The following is a 23,618-nucleotide window of genomic DNA, read 5'->3' as shown; positions in this document are numbered from 1 at the left end:
GCGAAAGACCAGAATCTAACATCTGTATTGACCTGCAGAGTCACTTCCTGTTCCTAGGCAGCATAGCATGTGAACATGATCTCGGGCTGGGATTGTGCCTCCCTGGGTAGAGTGCCTTCCTCACGCGCACAAAGTCCTGAGCTCTGCCCTCAGCATTGCATAAACTAGGCATGCTAATGCTCACCTGTGATGCCAGGACTCAGAAGGCTGAGGCAGGAGGATCAGAAGTGCAAGACCACCCTCAGATGTAGAAAGTTCAAGGCCAGGTTGGGCTCCATTCGAGCTTGTTTTAAAACAAAACATCAGCCCCATCTCACAGAGCCTCATGGGCTGTGCTGTTTCTATCCTCACATCCTGGGGTTAGAAGGTGAGTTGGGAGAGGGGTGAGGAGACGTGGGTGGGGGCGGGTGGCGAGGAGGTGCTCAGAGCTGATCAAGTACTTCAGGTCCAACCCCGAGATTCTCAGCCACCCTCAGAGCCTCTCTGCTTTTCCTGTCACGCACTGTTCTACCTGATGGCTACGTAAGCATTGCTCTGCCCCACAGATATGAAGGAAGTTTCTGGCAGAGAGCCAAACGACTGTGCAAGCCACCCTGGTTGCCAAGAAGAAGCTGTCTCCCCCACCGACTTGAGGGATTGGAGCCACGAGGGACCCTTGGGAAGGCTTCATCAGAAGCGGCAGGTAACACTTGCCTTGGCAGCGAATCCGGATGCAGAGAACAAATGCACCACATCCTGCCATTTATGCCAGGATAGCAGTAAACGGGCCAGTGCCAGGCCAGATCCAGAGGGGCCACTTGTATGAAGGGCCATGGTGAGGTTTTTATCTGTGAGACAATCAGACTTGATCTATGGAAATGGCAGGGGGTACGACATCAAGATGTCAGTTCTGGGCAGTACAAACACTGGGCGGGGTGACAGCAGGTTCTGTACAGGTATAGATTCCCTCTGGGATCTGGGAATGACCTGGGGATGTGTTCACTAGGAGTCCTTGGTGCTTCCCCCAAGAAGTGAGCTCAGTCCTTTGTACAATGCTATCATTGTACAAATGGGGAGGGGGCATAGAGGCTGTGGCTGGTGTCAGAGCCATGGGCAAGTATGATCGCTCCTTGTGCAAAGCTTACCTGGCTGCAGTGAGGACCAGGCCCAGAGAGAAATGCAGCCTGAACTCGAAGAGGCTGCTTTCTGGAAAAGAGATGGTTCAAGCTTCCATCCCTGAGCAGTTAGGACAAGTGAATTTTTCTGGGTCACCATGCCCCTTTCACCCGACAGCCGTGACTCCAGCCTTGCTCTTGCTTGCACAGGCTTTGACTGGAAGGAATGGAGCCACCCGTGAGAGGCTGTGGGGCCATGTGGCCAGCAGCATCTGAGTTTGTGGCTGATTGTTGACTGGTTGGTTTGAGAGCTGACCCTGAGCTTTGTCCTTAGGACCCATGGTGGGGGCATTTACTTCTCCACCTCTGTGTAGCTCCAGCACCCCCTACAGGCAAATGGCACTTGCTCCACCCCGTCCCCCCTTACCCTGTCCCCAAAGTCTTCTCTTTACATAGAGAGGAACATGAGGTCTAATGCTTTGCTACTCAGAACCAACTCATTGTGGTTATTCACTCTTACTGTTGGATGGCCAGCTGCAGATGGCAAAATTCTCTTCTTGTGAAGGAATTTCAAGGGGGAAGGCTGGGGTGCAGAAGGATGAAGGAATTGAACCCTGCTCTTTCTCCATTGCCCATGGTGTTCACCTCCATCTACATCCCTTTGTTCCTTATTCAGTGAAACCAGCTCCTATGCTGTGGTATCCTCTGTGGAGGACATCTCAGAACTATTCACGGGTTTGTCTGTAGATCAGAATAAGAGAACAGTCTTCCATACAAAGGCCGCAGGATACCGTGTGACTGTGTTTTCTCAGTGGGCCTTCATACCATAGTATTTATGGCCTCTGTGCTGTCTGGACTCTCAGAGTACGGGCTCTTCCTGTTGCTAGAGTGGTTCTTCAACTCACATCCCATTGTCTCAGAGCCCTGGAAGGTGAGGAGCTGTAGGCAGAGTAGTCCCATGTTGAAAGGACTCCGTGTTGGAATCATGGCCCCGGCTCTTCATTCCTGGTTAGCATGACCCCATCCTCCCATGTTCTCAGAGAGATTGGTTCTAGGGTTTTTCCTCAACGTGGCTTGGAGCTCCAGTAACTAACATCCCTAACGGGACACTGCGAATGAGCTGCCTATGGCTGTTCTGTGGGCAAGAGGTTGCCAACAGCCACAGGTGGCACAAGTGGAGCCAACCGAACTCTGGTTGTCGTTCTCCAGGATGGAGGTCTCCAGCTCTCTTCCCGAACAACTTTGGAATGGTGAATCCAGCTGTGTTGGGTGCTTACACCAGCCTAGCCATGGCCATAGGCTCTGTGTTGTGCAGCTGGGAGGGGCAGAGAGAATCCCTGCTCTTGGTAACAGGCCTCCTGGCTCCTTGTCCGTCTTTGACCACACTGGGAATGTCATCGGTCACCTGCTCGCTTCCCCGTGGAGGATTTTGATGGTAAAGCTAAGATACATAAACTCTGGTCTATAGACCCAAATGCTCAGTATGATGTGGCAGTAGCTTCTCGGTGTGGCCTTCCTTCGCAGCATCCGAAGTAGCCAATGATGTTGGTTGTTAGTATGCACATATGTGTGATAGTGGTGTGTGCAGGATGCCGAGTGAAAGAGAGACCATGGCGACTAGTCCTCATGTTGGCAAGAGGACTATCTTGGTAGGAGGTGGGTATGGCTTTCTGGCTGACTATTGGGCATGTGGAGGAGACTCCTCAGGAAGGAGGAATGTGGGGGACAGTGCAGGAGTGGCCATGTGGGGTGGTCTAGTTAAGGGTGTATCATCATCCAGTATGCCTATGGGATGCAGGAAGCTCATACTGGTTTCCCATACGACGCTTCCTGTCCCCTCACAGTTCTCCCTGGCATCCCCAGAGCCTCGTGTTCCCCAGAGGTTCAGGGAGAGGTTTCTCCCTGTTCTTCCGTCCCCATGATCCTAGTTTCTTTTTCCTGTGGCCTCACCTTTCCAGTATGGCTCCATTGTCACATCGCCCTCAGCCTTTCTCTTACAAGGACACCTGTCATTGGGTTCATGATCCTCACTAAACCTAGGTCACTTCATCTTAAGAACCCTGAATTAGTGAGTTCGGCAGACCTAGCAACTCCGTTTTCACAGATCCCCAGGGGTGGTCAGCCTTTGTAATCCACTCTCATCCAATCCCGCATCAGTGACTGCAAACGTCTTCTTAGATGACGGAAGGCCATGGTGCATGCGGGCATCAGTGTGGACACATCACCTGGGATCACCGTGACAGTAAACACACTTGGCAGAATATTCCAGTTAGCCTAAGCCGTAAAAACAGAACCATGGGACTGGGGAAATGGCTCACTAGGTAAAGTGCTTGCTGGGTAAGAGTGTAGGCCTGAGTTCAGTCCCTGATGCCCAAATGAAAGCCAACCACATAATGTCAGCACTGGGGAGGTGGATACAGGAGAATCTCTGGGGTTCACTGAGAAGCCAATTTGGACAAATTGATGAGCTACAGGTTCATTGAGAAACCCTCTCTCAAAAGATAAGGTGGCAAGTAATTGCAGGGGACTCGATGTTGACTTCAGACTTCTAGCGACATCATCATCATCATCATCAACAACAACAACAACACACACACACACAGTCCCCACCTCCACCAACCCTTAGCATCAGACTCTGTAACACTCAGGGATGCAGAATTCTCAGACTTCAGGTTGCATCCCTGTCAGTAGCCATGGGACACAGCCATGTCCCTTTAAAGAGAAGCTTGGGGGACTGGCTGGGAGAGTCATAGGCAGGGCCTCCACATGTGGCTTTGGGGGCTGTGTAGACATTCAACTCAAAATTCCCCTAGAGTGTGCCTAGCCTTACCCTCTGGCCCCAGCAATGGGAATTATACAAGTCAAAGAAAAGAGCATCTACTCTATTTGGGCCCTGCTCATGGGACATGCATTGGCTTGATCACTGAGATCCAGGGCTCTCATAACCAGAGTGACCCCTTTCATCTCCTTAAAAGCCCCTCTTAACCTCAAGGGAGGATCTGTATCTACCCCGCAGGGTGTCTGAGAGGCCCCAGACATCCCCCCACATCCCTACATTTGGGGGTAATCTACTCTGTATAGTCCAAACTCAATAGTAACCTTCCATGACTTTGGCACAGTTCCAAGAACAAAGGTGTGAGCTAGTGAATAAGACCAGGTCTCAGCAGAAACAGAACCCAAGGATAGAGAAAGCTAAGTTAATTCTCCCAGCAGGGACCCACCTCCTGGCTCACACCCCATATGCATAATAGTACCCTGACCAGCCTGCACAGTTCTCAGGTGTCTAGCTCTTCTGGCTGATATTTGAGCAGCAGACTGAGCCCGGGGATGGGGTCCTTAGTACCCATTTTCAAAGGCCTCTTGCCCCTTCAGTTAGGAAGAAATGGAAACCATTGCAGGACAGGTGTAAGCCTGTGTGTCTTTATTGAAGTGTCAGAGGAGACTTCAGAAAGGGTGATGGGCAGCCCTGCAAGCTGGGGTTGACAGAGTGTGATGGACACCTGCGCTGGGGGTGGGAGAGCATGTCAAAGTAAACTCTGCTTCTAAACCTAAGGGCCAAGGGCTTCATCCCCGCTGCTAGCCAGTGTGACCATGAAGAGAAGTGAAGGGCTGGGGGGAGGGCAAGGCCGCAGAACTCAGCCTGCTCTAACTTCAAAGGATGCCGCGCTGGGCCATGGTGGTCCTCCATTTATAAATGACTGTGTGTGTCTGTGGCTGTGTGTGCCTGTGGCTGTGTGAGCCTGTGGCTGTGTGTGCCTGTGGCTGTGTGTGTCTGTGGCTTTGTGTGTACCTGTGACTGTGTGTACCTGTGACTGTGTATATGCCTGTGACTGTGTGTGCCTGTGACTGTGTATACCTGTGACTGTGTATATGCCTGTGGCTGTGTGTGCCTGTGACTGTGTATACCTGTGACTGTGTACATGCCTGTGACTGTGTGTGCCTGTGACTGTGTATACCTGTGACTGTGTATATGCCTGTGGCTTTGTGTACCTGTGACTGTGTGAATCTGTAACTAAATGTACAGGTGATCGTGTGTTTGTATGGGGGAGAGAGGAGGAACTGCATCCCAGGGCAGGGCAGTGTTTGGAGATTTGTTGTGGGCTGTCCAAGAGGCTGTAATTGGAATCAAGAGAAGAAATTGAAAATCCCATTACTTTGGGATAAGGGATTTGCCAGTTTTAAGGTTGGAAAACTGTGGGTTTTCTCCCTGGAGGCTCCCAAGACATAGACATCTTCAAATATTGGCCAAGAGCACACATATCCAAAAACAAGTTAGATTTAACATTTTTTCTTCTCCTTTTTTTTTTGAATACTTTTCCTGTCAATAATTTAGGATGAGACTGAGTGAGAGGATGGTTTTTTAAAAATATTTTTAAAGATGTTTGATTTCTGTCTAAACCATTTCAATAGCTTGGAGCTAATCAGTCAGATTAACAGATGGTGTGGGATGAAGCCATCCGTAAGCAGAAGGCCAGGGAACTTACGGCACACAACTCTACACTGACTCCAGGCTGCAAGGTGCTCCTGAGACAGAGCAGAGCCTTTTGAAAATTCCTTAAACCTAAATCCAACATTACCTCAGCCAACTTTCAGCAAGGCAAGGAGGAATCTAAAACTTTCTTGGTAGATATAAGACTTACTAGGCCTCCCAGTACAATAGTGTGAACACGCGCGTGTGTGTGTGTCTGTGTCTATGTGTCTCGGTGTGTGTCTATGTTTATGTGTCTGTGTGTGTATATCTGTGTGTGTGTCTGTGTCTATGTGTCTGTGTGTGTGTGTCTGTGTCTATGTGTCTGTATGTCTGTGTGTATGTCTGTGTCTGTCTGTATGTCTGTATGTGTGTCTCTGTGTGTGTCTGTGTCTATGTGTGCATCCAATCACAGGAAGCAGTTTTGTAGATTTAATCTAGTAGGCTTTAACTACCTCATTCAAAAGACTGGTTTTTAAATAGCAAGTCAAGTCACTGAATATCCCAAGAAAGCACCTTAGAATCCAGATGGTTGGGGTACCAGCAGATGGTTGGGGTGCCCCCAACCATGAGGGTGGCTGCTTAGCTGGGAACAGGGGAACCTCCCCAACTCCCTCTAATAAGATGAATGCTGGCAAATCTAGGCCCATGGCTGTCCTTCCTCTATTCCTCCTTCCCCCTCCCCTCCATGCCTCTCCTCTTCCCGCCCTGTGATTCCCTCCTACTTCCTCATCTCTGCCTCTCCTTCCTGTCCTCAACCTGCTCTCACACATGCCCTTCAGAATAATTTTCAAATAAATGCTCCTTCTCCATGCGGCACCTTCTGCCATTTCGCTTTACCCGTCACCTAGAGTAGTGGTAAAAGCATTAAGTGGAAATTTCTGGAAATAAACAGTTTGCAAGTTCTCGACCACTTTCATAACAGTATATTGCTATAAATATTTAACTTTATTTCTAGTTAATCTCTTCATGGGCCTAATTTATAAACTGCACACTAATGTAGGCAATGGTGTCCAGGTAAACACAGAGTCTGTTTGGGGCTTGGTACTGGCTGAAGTCCTAGTCACTCATGGTGGGTCTTCACACATGTTCCCTGTGCGTAAGGGGATGGCTGTGTAGTGATTGTTAAGTGAAAATTAGAGCCAGGATGCTGAGGGTCGTGGGGGTGATGAGAGAGGGTGTGAACGAAGCCCACTTCAACCCACTTCATTCACACACTGTGTGGGGAGTCAGGTCAGGTGAAAAGCAGACAGGAGGAACCCAACAAGGATGGTAGCGGGGAGAGATACTGGGGGTCTCAGCTCCAGAGAAGCACCTCAGACAAGTTGACGAAATCCTATAATGTGTTTATGAAGGGAAAGAAAAAAATGCATCCTTCAAGGGGTACTTGCTACAAAAGTCAATTAGAAGTGAAGGAAGCCCCTTGATGCCTCATAGTTAGGTGTCACAGCGGACTCCACATTCATCAATACCTAATTGGCTTTTATTGATATTCCTCGTTAATGCAGAGCTTGCTATTATAACCTCTATTAGTGGGTTTACTTTGATTTTATCTTTGTGGGCTCTTCATCTTAGTTTTCTGTTGTTTTTTTTTCCTCCCCAACTTTAAACTACATTGTTTTTCAGGACAATGAGATTTGTGAGTTCTTTTCTACGTACAGTGAGGTCTTAGCCCCACTGTTCACCTCAGTCACTTTCTCAGTAGCCGTGGCCTCAGACTGGCCATGCTGGTGGCCTCTGTGCCTACTTCCATGGTGAGCTTGTGTCCACCGAGCACACACCTGCACCAAGTGTCTGCTCCGGCAGCTGAACATCATCAGACAGAACAGTCACAACCCAGTTCCCGATCTTCAAGACTGAGCAGGAAGGACTGGGCTGTCAGCCAATGGTCAAGCCTTTGCCTAGCATGTATGAGACCCTGGATTAGATCCTAGCACATCAATAATAAATTAATAGATAAATATAAGTAAATAGATAAATGAAGTCAAACCACACATAGTGGCATGTGCCAGCAATGCCAGCACTCAGGAGTTAAGGCAGTAGGATCAGGGGTTCAAGACTATCCTCGGCTATATAGCCAGTTTGAGACTAGCCTGGGATCCAGAAAAGCCTGCCTCTAATCAATAAATAATTAGTATGTAAGTAAGATTGAATAAGACCAAGTATAGACTTGGACATTTGGTTTCTGGCTGTGCTTTCAAGTTGTGTCAATCATGGAAGAACCCAGACAGCGGGTGTCTAGTGTGGCTGGCAGTGGGCAGACCAGAATAATTCAATTTCACAGAATCATAATCTTCAATCTTAGGGTGCATGGGCTTTCACCTCATTTTTACAGATGAAAACTCTGGAGGGGTGGAGGTAGCGAGGGTCAGCCTGTGAATGCAGTTTTCATCCTCCTCGGTCCCCTCCTACACTGTACTGGGACCAGATTCTTGAAGGGTGGCCTTATTCTTTTCTATGAAAAAAAAATCACCCATAATGAAAGTTATCTTTGAAAATTCTGAAAAATCCATTCTCGGGTATGAATTGTGTGCACAAGCGGAAGCAGAAATGTTCTCGGTGTGTTGGTGGATAAGCTAAAAGGAGGCGAAGAAAGGCCAAGCAGCCAGCCACCCACCTGGGCCCCTCTGCAGCTAAGCAGTAAATCCAGCCACAGAAGACAGGGGTGTGAGGAAGTCTCAAGTGTCCCCGCTTCTGTCAGTGGCATGGGCCTTTTGGTTTTAGCACTAAGCCTCAGAAAGGCCTGTGACATCTTCAGGGAGTGGTTTGTTGTGGTTGGGATTAGGAAACTAATAAAGTTGCAGCCTTCCTGGGTCAGGCGAGGGTGAGCAGCAGGTGTCCCGACGTCATTTGCATGCATATGTGATGGGGTCCAGCCTTTGCCCTGAGTCTTTTCTTACCAGCTTGGAGGCAGGGGGGCAATTTTCCACCAAGTGCCAGCTTGAGCCAGCTGGAGCCAGCTAGTTCAGGACTGACCTTTCAAAGCCATGGGGGAAGTTCACAAATAAACAGTGTTCTGAAAATGATTTTTCCACTGTGTTGCCCAAGGCGGGGTCTCACTTGAGAAGCCCTGAGAGTACTGCATGTGCGGGTGCATGGCCATTCAGTCGCAGGCTCTGGGGTCATGTTCCTATTGGGAAAATCAGCTAAGGGGCTGGGAGATGACTCAGCCAGTAAAGTCACACAAGAGAGAAGGTCTGAGTTCAGTAACCAGGTAGGGCCCGGGCTGGAAAGAGGGCTCAGCACTTAAGACGATGGGCTGCTCTTGCAGAGGACCTGACTTGGTTCCCTAGCATACACTGCAGGCAACTCGCTACTGTCTCTAACTCCTGCTTGGGGATCTGAAACCCTTCTCCGGCCTCTCCAGGCACCTGCACCCACATGCACACACCTTACATGCACACACATAGCCCTTTTTCCTGTTTTAAAAGCTGAGTGTGATGGGGTGCACCTATCCCAGTGTTGGGGAGGTAGAGACAGGAAGATCTCTGGGGCTCAATGGTCAGTCAGTCTAATCAGGGTCCAACCTTGTCTCTAAAAAGAGAATAGACAAATACCCCAGGTTAGCCTCTGGCCTTCACATGAGTGCACACGCACACCCACATCTGTACCTGCACACATGTACACACAGGAAGAAAAAAGAAAAGAAAAAGCAACTGAAAGCCCCATCAGTCTGTGCAGACAAAGGGCTGGCCCCACCTGAGCAAGGCTGTTGAGGCATTCTTGTTGTGTGACACAGCACATGTGAGCCTCTTGTTGTGTGACACCGTACATGTGTATGTCCTGTTGTGTGACACAGCACATGTGAGCCTCTTGTTGTGTGACACAGCACATGTGAGCCTCTTACTGTGTGACACCGTACATGTGTATGTCTTGTTGTGTGACATAGAACATGTGAGCCTCTTATTGTGTGACGCCGTACATGTGTATGTCTTGTTGTGTGACACAGCACATGTGAGCCTCTTGTTGTGTGACACCGTACATGTGTATGTCTTGTTGTGTAACACAGCACATGTGTGCCTCTCGTTGTGTAACACAGCACATGTGTGCTTCTCGTTGTGTGACACAGCACATGTGTGCTTCTCGTTGTGTGACACAGCACATGTGAGCCTCTCGTTGTGTGACACAGCACATGTGAGCCTCTTGTTGTGTAACACTGTACATGTGTTCTTGAATGTGCGGCACCCTGGCTCTCAGAACATAACTGGGGGAGGTGGAGGTGGGTGCCACATCTCTGGGACTTGTTTGTGTTTCCAAGTGGGACATTTTCTTCCCGGTGAGCTGGAAGCAACGCAGCTCCCAGCCTCATTATCATTCGCCTAATATCACAGTTATTGACCCAGGGCTGCAAAAAGAATCTGGTAATTAGCTTGGCCCGTTGTTGTGCTCCTATGCACATCTCTCTCGAATGGATGGCATATCCGCTTTGATTATTATTATTATTGAGATTTCTTGCAGTAAAAAGGCCTTTTCCATTAAGTGAGCCCTGTCCTGTTTACTCTGGAGCTGGGGGCTGGGGTACATTAGAACATTCTGTGGGAGAATGATTACTCTTATATATTTCCTTAGAAACGAATTTTGCAGAAGCGGAGGGAGAACATTGATGTAATGGAGGTTAATTATTTGGGTTTTTATTTTTCTGGGTAGATTGGAAGGCCTGCCACTCTTCTCATTACACAGACTAAAATTGGAACACCAAACAGGAACTGAGTGTGGCCTTGTGCCCGATGACACATCTGAAGTCACACTGATTGAAGGAGCTGTTTTATGGAATGAGAAGAAGTACATTGGGTTTATGGTCTGCAGCTTCCGGCATTCAGCATGGCTTACAGCAGTAAACATGGCCATGTTCTTGCTGCGTCTCTAAAGGGAGTCTTTAGAAAATGCTCTCAAATTTAAGCTTAGGAAGCAGTCTCTGAAAACTAGAAGACTCATCTATGTCTATACCTCTGGGCAGACTTAGGAGGAATGACTCTTGTCCTCATTGAGCACAAAGAGAAACTGAGGCTCGGTGACGTGAGTCTAGCAACCTGTGTGGAATCACTCAGATGAGAAATCTGGTGGACAGCACAGCAGTGGGCTTTGCTCAGTTCAGCACTTCACGTGGACCCTCAGAAATGGTACTGAACTGGAGTGGGTGATGACACACACACACACACACACGGGGGGGGGGAGAGAGAGAGGAGAGAGAGAGAGAGAGAGAGAGAGAGAGAGAGAGAGAGAGAGAGAGAGAGAGAGAGCAAGCAGACCTCCCAGACCTGGAGAGGCAGATGCAGGAGGATTATTGCGAGGTTGAGAATAGCACGGACTATGGAGTAAGATGCTGCTCAAAAAGCATCAAAACCCAACAACAACAAAGCCCAAAACAAACAAACCAAACAAAGGGAAAGGGACAAAACAAAACAGGGTGGCATCCACATGACCCCTCAGTGTAGTGATGGGCTGCAGGCAGGCCTGCTTTTCATCCCACCCGGATCCCACACGGCTAGCTTTACACCCGAAATAATTACACAGAAACTGTATTCTTTTAAACACTGCCTAGCCTATTACTCACATCTTGCCTAACCCATATCTAATAATCTGTGTAAAACCATGAGTGGTGTCTTACCAGGAAAGATTCAGCCTACGTCCATCTTGGGTCAGAGCTTCATTGCATCTTTCTCCCTGAGGAGAGGCTTGGCAGTCTGTCCCAGAGAGGAGAGGCGGGGCAATTGTCTGAGCCATCTATCTCACTTCCTTCTTCCTGTTCTGTCTACTCCACCTATCTAAATCCTGCCCTATCAAAAAGCCAAGGCAGTTTGTTTATTGGCCAATGAGAATCCTCCATCACCCTCAGTAATTATTTACTTGTGTTCTCTTTCAAGATCACTCAAAAAACAACCAAACAAAACAACCAAAAAACAAAACAACCCCCCCAAACCTTACATTTATTTTAAATAGGAACTGCTTACCATTTCCGCAAGCAGAAGACTGATATGGTATGCCCCAGGCAGTGTAACAAAGATAAACAACACCCTAAGCAAGGTTGGTGAGTCCTGTGAGCTCAGGCCCAAGCTGAAGTTGCTTTGTGCCTCTGAAGGACTTTGCTAGTGTGGGGAGTGTCAGAGACTGGTTGAGACCTTTCTGTAGAAGGTAAATGCTGGGAGGAAATAGTTCCGTGCAGCAGGAGAGGAGGGTACAAATTAGTATAGGGAAGCCTTCCTGTTGACAGAGAAATGCTGTCCCGTCAAGGCTCTCAGGAACAGAGATGAGCAGGAGTACGTACCAAGATAAATCCGAAGTGGGTCCCTCTTTTCGACAGCACCTGCCATGGAGCTCCCAATGTGTCATCTTTATCAAAGCTTCCCTGCTACTCTCCATGTGTCCCTGTCCATTTCTCCTTGTTCTGAACACAGGGATCTAGAAATGACAGTGTGTGTCCCCTGCACCTCAATTCCTGCCTGTAACACTGGTGGTATTCACTGGGAAGGAGCTAGTATTGAGACTTTGTCTTCTAATTGAGAGAGAGAGAGAGAGAGAGAGAGAGAGAGAGAGAGAGAGAGAGAGAGAGAGAGAGAGAGAGAGAGAGAGAGAAGAGAAGAGAAGAGAAGAGAAGAGAGAGGGAAGCAATGGCGAGCAGAAGAAGGGAGAAAATGATGAGGAGCAGAAGGACGGGAGGAGAGAAAGAAGGAAGAAAGAAGATAGAAAAGGAGAGAAGAGAGAAGAGAGATAAGAGAGAGAGGGAAAGAAGGGAGAAGATAGAGAAGAGAGGAGAGAGAAGAAAGAAGAGAGGAGAGAAAAGGAGAGAAAGAAGATAGAGAAAAGAGAAAGAGTAGAGAGAGGGAGAGGGGAGAAGAAAGACAGAAGAGAGAGGAGAGAGAAGAAAGAAGAGAAAGAGATGATTTCTCTTTAATGACTTCCATAGTCATGGATATACCATTTCTAAAATGTTGCGATACAATAATAAATGAGGCTAAAGCTTGGGCACCCCCCCATCCAGCACCTCTGCTGGTGAAATTGAAGCTTGGAGAATCTGTGTGTTCCTGAGGGGTCATGTGGTATTGGTATGGAGGCTAGAAGTTGATGTTGGGTCTCTTTCCCAATTGTTTGCCACCTTACTTTCAAGGCAGGGCTGATCACTGAACCTGCAGCTTGAAGATACTTCTAGGTTGGCTGGCCAATAAGCTACCAGAGCGTTGCTTGTCTCTACCTCCCCAGAGCTGGGGCTGACTGTAGATGCGGATGCTATGCCTGGCTTCTCCTTGTGTACAGGGATGAACTCTGGTCCTGTGGTTGTGTCGTAACCACCAAGTCATCCTCTTAGCCTCCTGCTGCACAGTTTCAGCAGAGACTCCCAAATTGCTTGCTAATTAATCTCTGCCAGTAGCTTATTAGAAAATCCTTCTGCCCCTTCATCTTAGCCAGCTGTATCCTCTGATCCCCATTATGTGGGGCATGCTTCCCTGGGAACCCATAAAGCCCAGGCCTCTGGGCTTGCTTCTCCTCGGGGTCTCCTCCCCACGTCTCAGAGTTGTGAGCATCATCCGCAGGCTCCTAGGAACCAGAGAGTTCTGCTCACAATCTTTTTCTGGTTAGAGCTCAGAGAAGCTTCTCCTGAGCAAACTTGAAGTCCACTGGGCACAATTTGATGTTCCTTCCAAATATTAATTATTTGTTCTCCGGCGGAGGCATGATGTCTCAGCCCTGCTCAGGGACAGTCTTGTCACTGCTAGGACACAGAGCCACACAGGACTTCCTCTGTGCCTGGCCAATTCATTAGACCCGGTTTAGCAATTTGCAAAAGAGATTAATTGATTTGCAGGCTGCCTGAGCCCTGAGTGTTAGTCAGCTCCCTCCTGGCAGCAAGCTCAGAGAAGCACTGCCCACCCTGGGAACCCAAGAAGAGCCACAACACTGTGGAGGCTGTGGGAAGATGGGCGGGCGGGTGGGGGTGCTTCATTTTTCATCATAAACAGGAGCCTAGACATGGCTGTCTTCAGTCCCTTTCTGGGTCAGGGTTGTATGCAGGCCTACACTAAGGACTTCTGGGATAAAGTGAGAAGTCTGGCTATAGAAAATGTGAATTTCTCAGTTCTTATGGGTGTGTGTGTGTGTGTTGTGTATGTGTGTGTACATACCAGTGTGTATGTGTGTGTGTGCAAATGCACATATGCTCCATCTTTTTCCCTCTTTCTTTCTTTCTTTCTTTCTTTCTTTTCTTTCTTCCTTCCTTCCTTCCTTCCTTCGCTTCCTTTCTTCTTCTTCTTCTTTCTTTTGGTTTTTTAAAGACAAGGTATCACTATGTAGTTCGGGCTGGCCTTGAGCTCACTGTGTAAACCAGCTGAGCTGCCTCTGCCTCCCCAGTGCACTGGGATTATTAAAAGTGTATATAACCACCATGTCCAGTGTCCAGTTGAGCCATTTCTTTCTTTCCTGCCTTCCTGTCCTTCCTTCCTTCCTTCCTTCCATTCCGTCCTTCCTTCCTTCCTCCATCCTTTCCCATCCATCCCATTCTTTTTATCTTTCCTCTCTCTTATTTTAAAATTATACTTATTTTGTGTGTGTGTGTGGTGTGTGTGTGCAGCGCGACGCGCTAGCGCGCGCATATGTAGGAGAAGGAAAAAGGAGGGAGGTCAGGGGGCTCTCAGATCCCCTGGAGCTGGAGTTACAGGCCTGGTGTGGGTGTTGGGAATCAAATTCCGGTCCTCTGCAAGAACAGTATGTCCTAACTACTGAGCAATCCTTCCAGCCCTCTCCACCTTAATTTTGAGTCAGGGTCACTAGGCTGACTAACCAGAAATTTCCCTCAAATTCTCATCTAACTTAGCATAGACAGTTCTATGGGGGAGCTGGAAGTGGAACTCAGGGCCCCATGTTTGAGGGACAAACCATCACCCACGCTCTTTAGAGCTTTATTGTTGCCCAACTGGTCTGAACACTGAACATTGTATACCTAGGTTAGGAAGATTCTGTTGTGAGGAAAGGGGGTTTGATTCCAGTTTGTCTACACACACACACACACACACACACACACACCACACACGCACACGCAACAAGAGGGTGACAAGAGGAGGAAGGAAGGAGTCATTATCTCATGTAGAAGGAAAATAAAAAAAATGGTTTCAGGCTTATCTGGGTTCAGGTTCTACTGATGTCCGCTGGACTTGGGTCTCTAGGCATCAGGAACCTCCACAGCCTCCCAGAGCTTCTGCGATTTCAGCTGCTTGTCCCAGCCCAAAACTAAATCTTTCAGGCCTAGTCTGGGTTACTGCCTGCCTTTAATCCAGCCACTGAGATACTGTACAGCCAGCCCTGGGGATTTAATCACCTCTGTGGAGCTGTTGAGAGCAAAGGAGAAATGGCTGCCTTAGAGGAGGGGGTCAGGCAAGTGACAAGAGACGTTGTTCATCCATACAAACTTGGGGATGACTTCTCATCCCTAGGCTAATGCAAGGAAGCATGCTCTTATGAGCAGGTACGTGCCTTAACACCCCATGAGAGAGAGGAGGGAGGCAGAAGATGCTGTGGTCTCTCCTCAAGGTGCTAGGGACTAGGGAGAGGGCCATGATGCCTTTCCCAAGGAGATGAGTTCTGAGGTTTGCATGCAATTACCGGCCCTGCTGTGTGCCAGGCAGTGTGTGGGAGCAAAGACAAGCAAATGAGAACACGACATGGCTCTTGTCCTTTGGGAGAGCTGGGTCTGGCAAGGGGAGCCTACAGAGACTGGTAAACAAGTCATTACAGATGCAGCGCCATGAGCTTGCTGATGTGATTAAGCTTCTGAATGAGGGGTCTTGACAAGGCCGGCTGGGGGAGGAGAGGAGCGCCCGCGGGCACAAACAGGAACTGTAGGGAGGGGGGCTGCAGCGTCTGCACCTGTCCCCCAAGGCCTCTCCATCAGCCCCCACTGCAGATGGAGGGTGGGGCCCTGGGGGCTGGCTGCTATCTCCATCCTCCTCGCTTCCCTCCCCGAATCATAAAAGATTTTTTTTTTATAAAAACCGTATGTACATTCTAAAACAGCAGTTCATTGCTATTTACTTGTTTATCTAAAACTCTGTTTCCTTAGCAATCATTAACAGAGTCTTGTTTACTGGAGTAACTAGCGCTCTCTCTCTCTCTCTCTCTCTCTCTCTCTCTCTCTCTCTCTCTCATCCTCCCTCCCTCACTCTGGTTTTGGTTTTGTTTTTTGAGTCAGGGTCTCACGTAACCCAGGCTGCCTTGAGCTCCCTGCATCGTCTAGGATAACCTTGAACTTCTGATCTTTCTGCCTCCACTCCCAGTACTGGGTTGACAGCTGTGCACCATCAAGCCTGGTCTATGCAGTGCTGGGGATTGAACCCAGGGAGTTGTGTATGCTAGGCAAACACTCTACTGACTGAGCCACATCCCCAGCCTTCAGAAGCTAGACCCCCCACCACCACCACCACCAACACACACAGAAAATGGAAAGGCAAGAATGCCTCTAGGTAGTAATGACTGGATCAGCTAGGAGGTGGGAAGGGAGGCTTGGGAGAGTCCCTTCCCAAAGGTCCTACAAATGCCGTCTGAATTTTGTTCTAGAATTTTCTCATGTGAAATGTTAGCAAAAGATGGAGTAGGATGAAGAGCATCCTCATCCCTGTTGGGTCCTCCGCTCTCACCCACCACCTCTCCCGTTCTCAAGCAGCCTTTTTGGTTAGATCCTTGGGACTAATCCTAACTAAGGTGCTAGCAGGAAGGTGAGACAGAACAGGTCCCTCAAACAGTGTTGTCCTGGAGGAGACATGTTAGGTGATAATGCCGCAACCTTAGGTGACAGAATCACAAGGGAGAAGGGGATTTGCTGTTTAGAATCCTTTAAGCCCCCTTGATGACGTCACGGGGGAACGTTGATTTTGATGCTAATAGCACTTCCCACCTGCCTGACCTTTTCCTAATCCCTTTGCATCAAGAGGGGTTAGGTGTCCACATCTGGCTGGGAAATGAGAACAAGGTTGTTTTGATGAAACTTGTTTTTGTCAGAGCATTTGCTGCCCCAATGTTTTGCCTTGAAATCCCTCAACTTGTACCCAGCTCACCTGGGAAGCCGTTGTCCTCGCCTCTCAGCTTCTTGTGAAGCGCTGGGCGGGGGGCGGGAGGGGGGCACACCAAGACCGGTAATTTCATTTGTGAACTTAGAATTCATTTGTTTCTAAGTCAAGGGACATCTGTCTCTTTTTGCCTGAGGCCCCTCTGTAAAATGGTGTATAGCTGCTGCCTCTGATTCATCTAAGGGGGCTCATAAGGAGGGAGGTCAGGAGTGCTGTGGGAGGCCCACCTTACAGGGGTCCTCAAGGTCCCAAAGGTCTTATTTGCTGTTACAGAATGTACTCAGTAACATGGTGACGGTGACGATGGTGGCAGACAGTAGGAGGCGCACTACCATTTTCGTCCCAGAGACGACTTTTTAAGGCCACGGGTGAGCCATGAGCTGTGAAGTCCGTTCTACTGTTCAGTGAGGAGTGGGTATCTAGGGAGACGCAGGGAAGGCTAGGGGTTAGCTTCATGAAACACCTCCGAAGGCTGTCCCAGACGGAGTCCAAAGAGTCCCTGGTGCCCGCTCCAAGGTCCCTAGCGCCCTACTCCTGCTGGCTTTTCACCCCAACCTGGATGCTGGCAGGGAAGTAAGAGAATCAGCTCCAACAATAAGCAGCTTCCTGCTTCCTCATTTGAGGGTTTTTCATCAAATGTTTCTCCTCATCTGATTTTCAACATTGCCCTTGGGTCTGAGGGGGTCTGTCAAAGCCACCCTCTCCCCATCCTCACTGGCAGGGAGTCTTGCCAAATACATATGTGGAGGAAAAGAAAGGTTCCCTAGATACCCCCCCCCCACACACACACCGTTAAAACTCTTAAAATGTTGGTTTATTCCTTTAACTTTCAGAAGATTTTTTTTTTTTTGTTCCAGCCTCAATTAGCATTTGATGGCTACAAGGCACCTGGCATGCCGGAAACGGACAAAAGCCACTTCTAAGCACAAACGTTCAAAATTATTAAGTGTTCATTTAAAGCACCCCCGGGTGCACAGCACTCTCAGGGATGTTTGTTCTTCTCAAGTTTTCTATAATTTCCTCTTTTTTTTCTTTTAGCTAAAGGCAGATGAAAAACGAACTCCCCTTATTTGAGTCTCTGAATCATAGTTAATTTGTGACGCCCCCTCCCTTAACTGCGCTGTTTCCCTCTGCCTCCCTCCTGTTCGCCTTTGTTATCAATCGGAATAAACTTCTTATTCCCTTTTAACCCTTACTCCGACTTCCACTTGGAAAATGCAATGCAAAAGCCGCTAACAGCTCTCTCCACCACCCCCCCACTCTCTTTGGGCAGGGGGCTGCAGGCTGGAAGCCGTAGAAACATCGAGAAGGCTGAAGCGTCACAGCCGCCTGGGAGCGGGCAGAGACAGGGGGCAGCTGTCTGGCAGGTGGCTGCAGGCTGGGTGCAGAGCACACCCTGGGCAGCCGCCCACGGTCCCCGACCCCCCCGGACTGACTTCCGGGGGGACTGGGGAGTTGCTGCTGAGTGTGGACTGTTCTGGAAAAACACCAAGCTCCAAGCCCCCTCCCATCCGCTCTCCTGTGACTCTGGTCTTACATGAGCAGAGACGGAAAAACAACAACTAAAAGCTGTTTTTCCTCTTTTCCCTTTTCTTTTTTTTTCTTTCTTTTTTTTTTTTGACAAAAACCTTACATAACCTCAAAAAGTTACCCATGAATTTACCAAAAACTTTTTATGAAACTTATTTTAACCTCTGGTGGGGGTTAAAAACAAGCTCTGTGGATTTATTATCCGGGAAGAAAAAAAAAAAAAAGAAGAAGCATGACTCTGTATTTGCTGGAAAATCGTCTTCCAAGTTTCAACGGCTCCCCCTACCGCCGCCTGAGAGGAACGGCGGGAGCCAACTGCAGCAAGAGCTGAGGGCTACAGGCTGCCGGGGACCTGGTCCCCAACGGTTGTCTGGATCCCCACCACTGCATCCCGGGTCTGCTCCGAACCCGAACCTGGACCCCTTGTCGGGCCTTAGCTTATATTCTTCGGAGCTCAAGTGGCTAAACCAAGAGCAGGCCGATAGCCAGCTGTGCTTGTGCTGCAAGCTTGTGCTGCAAGCTTGAGCTGGACCCCTGCAGAACAGGCGATGCTCACAGTCTGAGCACGCAGGCGACCCTTGCTTGTTTATTCCTTTTCGCTGCTTTCACGTAAATGCCACCTAGATGTACTGAGGGAAGAATGATGACCCCCACCCCCTTCCACAAAGGAAGAAAGGACAGGAGCGCAGGCCGGGGGCCTCGTAGGAGACGGGGACCCAGAGAAGTTGAACATTGCAGAGAGCGGGGTGAGAGGTGTGCAAAGGGGAAGGACCGACCGACTAGGAAGGACCTGGCGATGGGGTGAGGGTCCCTGCGAGGAGGTTGCTGGATGTGGTCACACACACACACACCCCGCAACTTTGAAACACCGGCTTTCGTTCAAAACTAAACATGTTTTTACGAAGCACACGGGGAAAAAAAAAAAACCGTTCAGAAAGCAAATGTAAAACAGAGGCAGACAGGAGCCGGCTCTGCCGCCTGCCCAGCAGAAGCCGCAGCAATCAGCGGCTCGCTCTGGGCCCCTGGAGTCCTGTTGCTGAGGACCCCGCTATGCTTCTGTGCCTCAGTGTCCCGCCTGAAAAAAAAATAACGACGGTGCTGAAATTAAATAAAAATAAACAAGAAAAAAACCCTTATTATGAGAAACAGCTCGTAGCGTCCTGGTAACCTCAACTCCTATACATGGAGAAAGTCTGCTTTATGGGGAAATCTAGAATTTGACACTAAAGAGATAGTCCAATGTTTACATGATGTGCGCGTGCACACACACCTGTCTTTGTTATTGAGGTCGTGGTTGGTGGGGGACTCACTGCTATTTCTCCCTGTCACCTGACACCGACACATCCAGCATCAGCCCAGGAAAGCCAAATGCCAAACCCACTGTGGCCGTCGCTCTTCTGGGGTCCGTGGGTTGGTTTGGAGGGGGAAACGTTCCTTTTCCTTCTGCCCCCCCCCCCCCCCCCCCCGGCCTGGGAGACTGTAGGGCGAAACAGCAGCTGTTCCACACAGGCAACTCTCTAGAGGTCCCTTGGGGGTGTGGTTGCACTTGGAGAGGGGCGCTTTCTCTTCTTATGGGGGGGTCCATACCCCTCCCCTCCTGGTGGATATGCTTCCTTCCCAACTTTTCATTGCACCAGGCCCATTTCAAGTTTGGCACTTGGCTCCAAAGGTTTATTTGTGGTTTGGGGGCGTGTTTTCCAAGTCGGACTTCCTTGGTATACAGAAGGTTCCTACGCCAGTGCACCTGAGAGCAGGGCTCTGACCCAGCCTAAGCGCCTTCTTCCCCGTCGGATGGTAGGACCTGGTGTTCTGATGCCTCTGGTGGTGGACACCAGAATAGCACCCTGTTGCTTTAACACCTCAGACAGGCATTCCTGTCCAGCAGCCATTTCCTAGGGAACTGCTTGGGTTCTAATTGTTCCTTCCCTTTTTTCCCTCTTGACATAAGATCTGGCTAGACAGTCCATGCTGCCTCAAACTTGTGATAATCCTCCTGCCTCATAGTTGCAACCCCACCAGGCTTTTCACATTGCTTCTTACAAAGGGCGACCTAACATCTTACTGTCTCCCCATTGCATCCGAAGCACTGAAACACTGCAATAGATACCCTCAAAAACCATCAAGAAAGGACACGTACGCATCTGCCTCTGCCCAAATGAGTTCAGTAGAGTATGATGTTGACTTTCACAAACCCACAGGCTAATGACTCAGAGGAAACTTCTGGTATATGTTTTTAATCTTAAAGCAATTATTTTTCCTTTTCCAGTTGCTCCTGGGTTCGGCAGAGATTTCATTTCTGTAATTTTTGCTCCTTCCTTTTTTGCGCTGTAGAGTGAGATACTGCTGAGTGGCAGAGGAAGCTCTTCATTTTCAGCTATTAGTTTCTATCTTTGTGTCCTGCTGTATTAATTTAATTAATTGAAGTGACATTTCATTATAAATGTGATGCATAATTTAGAAAAATTGGGGGAAAATGAGAAATCTTTTTAGTCCAGCCTAAGTAACTGCATTTTGAAGTTCAGAATGACAGGGATCTGGAATGTTCTGGAAGCCTCTCTGAAGGGCAGGATCTGGCTTCTCATTTTATTTGGTTTTGTGCTTACTTTGTCTGTCTGAGTTTCATCTGCTTGAGTTTCCAGATCCTGAGGACATGGGGCATGCTTCTCCTTCACTCCTCATCTGGACTCTCCATAAATTTGAGGATCTGCCATGTGGTCATCTGAGGAGTTAGATAAGGAAGGAATTGATGGTTTCTCTCAGTGTGCAAGGCAGACTGGGAAGCCATAGGAATCGATGTTGGCTGGAATTGGCAGTTTCTAGACAAGACCCTTGGTCTGTGATGTGTTTCTCAGATGCAGTTCCATTAGCTACATCCTGGAAGACAGGGGCAGATGACCAAGCCTTGCATTTTGTGCCTGCCATTAGGTAATGTTAGGTAAATCTTTCATCCCCCTTTTGGTGTGAGCAGAAGGTGCTGGGGGTCACCTGACTTGGGGGGTAAACACCTACTTCATCCTCTGGGGTCGAAGTAAATGTCAGTGTCCTTGTGGGTTGGGAGAATGATTGAACATCCATCAATACTCCTGGTACCAAGAGTCTAAAATCCAACTCAAAAAGACTTAGGTAGGTACAAAGCAAATCTGTTTGTTTTGAGGGTATTTAGCTGGACTGGGAACTTAAGCCATGTCCCTACATATCTTCCTAAAATCAGAGTTAGTATCCTTCTTGGATACCTCTGGCCATCTCTGATGACTTGCAGTGGCTTCTAGTGGCCCCACAGAATCCTCCCCACTTAGTAATTACAGTAGGGAGATTCTTAGCCAAAGTCCCAGCATGGAGTCTAATTTAGGGAGATCTGGCTGTAAGTAGTTCTGGAGCTCCCTCCTTGGCCAGGTGGGAGGTGAGAGCTAAGTGGAACACCCTGTTGAACAGAGGGCAACAGATGTTGGGGGTCCTTTCACCCCCAGAGAGGAGGAGGAGAGCAAGAGTTTTCACAGCCAGTGAACTTTATTCTGCACTCTATGGGCCACACGTGGGGTCTCAGTAGATGCTGGGCACTAACGCAGATGGCTCTCACTCCCATTCCCTGTCTACAGCCCTCACCTCTCTGATGGATAGCTAGCTCTTCATCCCTCTCTAGCTTCTTCCTGTATGGACTTCTCCCAGGAGCACATGGAAAATCATCTCCAGGAGAACTGGACACCAGTTCTATAAGTTCCAAGATGGAGCCCTGTACCATACAGGCTCCATACTTTTTTTTTTTTCTCAACACAAGGCAGAGTTTGGGGGACAACCTAAAACATAACGGAGATTAGACGAAACAGGCCAACTTCCACTTCCAACACTTAATTGATTACTCTGGTGGCCTGGGTCCCCTGAAGTCCCTGTTACATAAAGTGTTAGTTGGTGACATGTGTTCTGCTCACATTTCATGAGGCAGCTGAGCCGAACTTGCAATGTGCGTCTTTAATAACGTCTTTGTCATCGCCGGCGCTGCTGGCTTGAGTCACCTAATGTAGCTTTCAGAGCACAGCTCTTTGCTTTCATCCCAGCTCTTTGAGATTTAGTACCTTTAGAACCCGAGGACAATGCCATCATAGAGATTTATCCTCAGCCCTAAGAGCCCATTTTCACTCAACATTAGGACAGTCACTTTCATTTTTCCAGTAGATGCCTGTTCGCAATTTTCACAAAATATGTTCTATTTTGCTTTTCTATGGCGGCCTTCAAGAGATTTGTTTGGAGCAACATGTAGGGCTTATAATTGTATCCCAAATGTCTGGGACTAATGACTGTATTTGTGTTAAAATCACCCCCCATTACCTTTTCCAAAACTAATTTTCTCAGATAATGTCTCTGAATAAACCAAACCAGCATCCATTGGCGTCATATCAGGCTAATGTGTTTTTCTGAGCAGCATTTTTGTAATTCAAAGTGAAGGACTCATGTTCTTCAGCCCGGGATGGGGCTGTGTCCTGATATGCCCATGGCTAAACTGAGAACACCCAAAGCCCGAGTTCCTACCTCACCCACCATGTGTCCGTCCTTGACACGGGACACTGTGGGGTGTTAACTGTTGTCCTTCATGGTGGTGGGGCGGACTAGTGGTTGCTGTCACCTTTATGAGACTGTAGGGCCCCACAGATTCAGCACCAAAATGGGTGATGCTCAGAGACGACTGGATGCATATTACATTTTCACCCATGTGAAGCTGTAGTCACCAAGGCAACGTATTGTAAGATGCGAACCGTTTGGTAATTGAGCGTGCTTCCTGTAAAATGGGAGACTATATGGATTTGGCCATGGCCTCTGTTCTGAGGGTAACTTTTGGGGATAGTCTTTAGCACAGTATGTACTTGGCGAGGCCCCAAGGGACTGGAACGGGCTAGCGTCTGTTAGACTAGAGCGCCGTGTCTGAGGGTCAGATGAGAGTCGACGGATGTGGGGGCAGAAAACGTTTGCTTTATTCTAATATAAACTGAAATCCTACCACCTAAACAGTACCCTGCACATGGCTGCTTAGAATCAGTTCTACTTCTGTGTGTTATTTTAAATAGTCATCCATTTTAACCTTCCTTAAGCATGTCAACCAGGCGACACATATAAACTCATGGAGACTGTGGCAGCATACACAGGGCCTACATGGGTCTGCACCAGATGGGGTCCTGGAGCTAAAAGGAGAGGTAGGCCTTTTCTCTAGCCTGGAAACTATATCCAGTTGATCGCCACTTGGAAATAAAACCCAGCGTTCTCCAAGGGAGTCTTGCTGGGCACACACAAACCACTATTAATGGTAGGCCTTAGGCCCAGCAGCGATGACCAACACAAAATGAACTCAATGTCATTTTTGGAGATTTCTTTGTTTCTAAATTTCACAATCAGAGCATTTTCTTTTAAACCTTACTCATCCTTTGTGTATACATTATGGCTTCTGATTTTGTGTTTTTATTTATTTATCTGTTTTTGTTTGCTTGC

At 48.5% G+C, this 23,618-nt stretch overlaps 1 protein-coding gene across 1 annotated transcript in view; it reads left to right on the top strand.

Moving 5' to 3' along the window:
• Positions 1 to 23,618, top strand: part of Znf831 (zinc finger protein 831) — a 63,399-nt gene that overhangs the window by 13,888 nt on the left and 25,893 nt on the right. The window contains exon 3 of the mRNA XM_038329266.1: positions 546 to 682. Within this exon, the coding sequence (XP_038185194.1) occupies positions 546 to 682 (137 nt within the window). The remainder of the gene's footprint in view (positions 1 to 545; positions 683 to 23,618) is intronic.

This window comes from Arvicola amphibius, chromosome 5, assembly GCF_903992535.2.
Source record: "Arvicola amphibius chromosome 5, mArvAmp1.2, whole genome shotgun sequence".
Taxonomy (NCBI): Eukaryota; Metazoa; Chordata; class Mammalia; order Rodentia; family Cricetidae; genus Arvicola; species Arvicola amphibius.
Note: the sequence above shows the minus strand (reverse complement) of the source record. Positions and strands in the feature narration are given on the sequence as shown.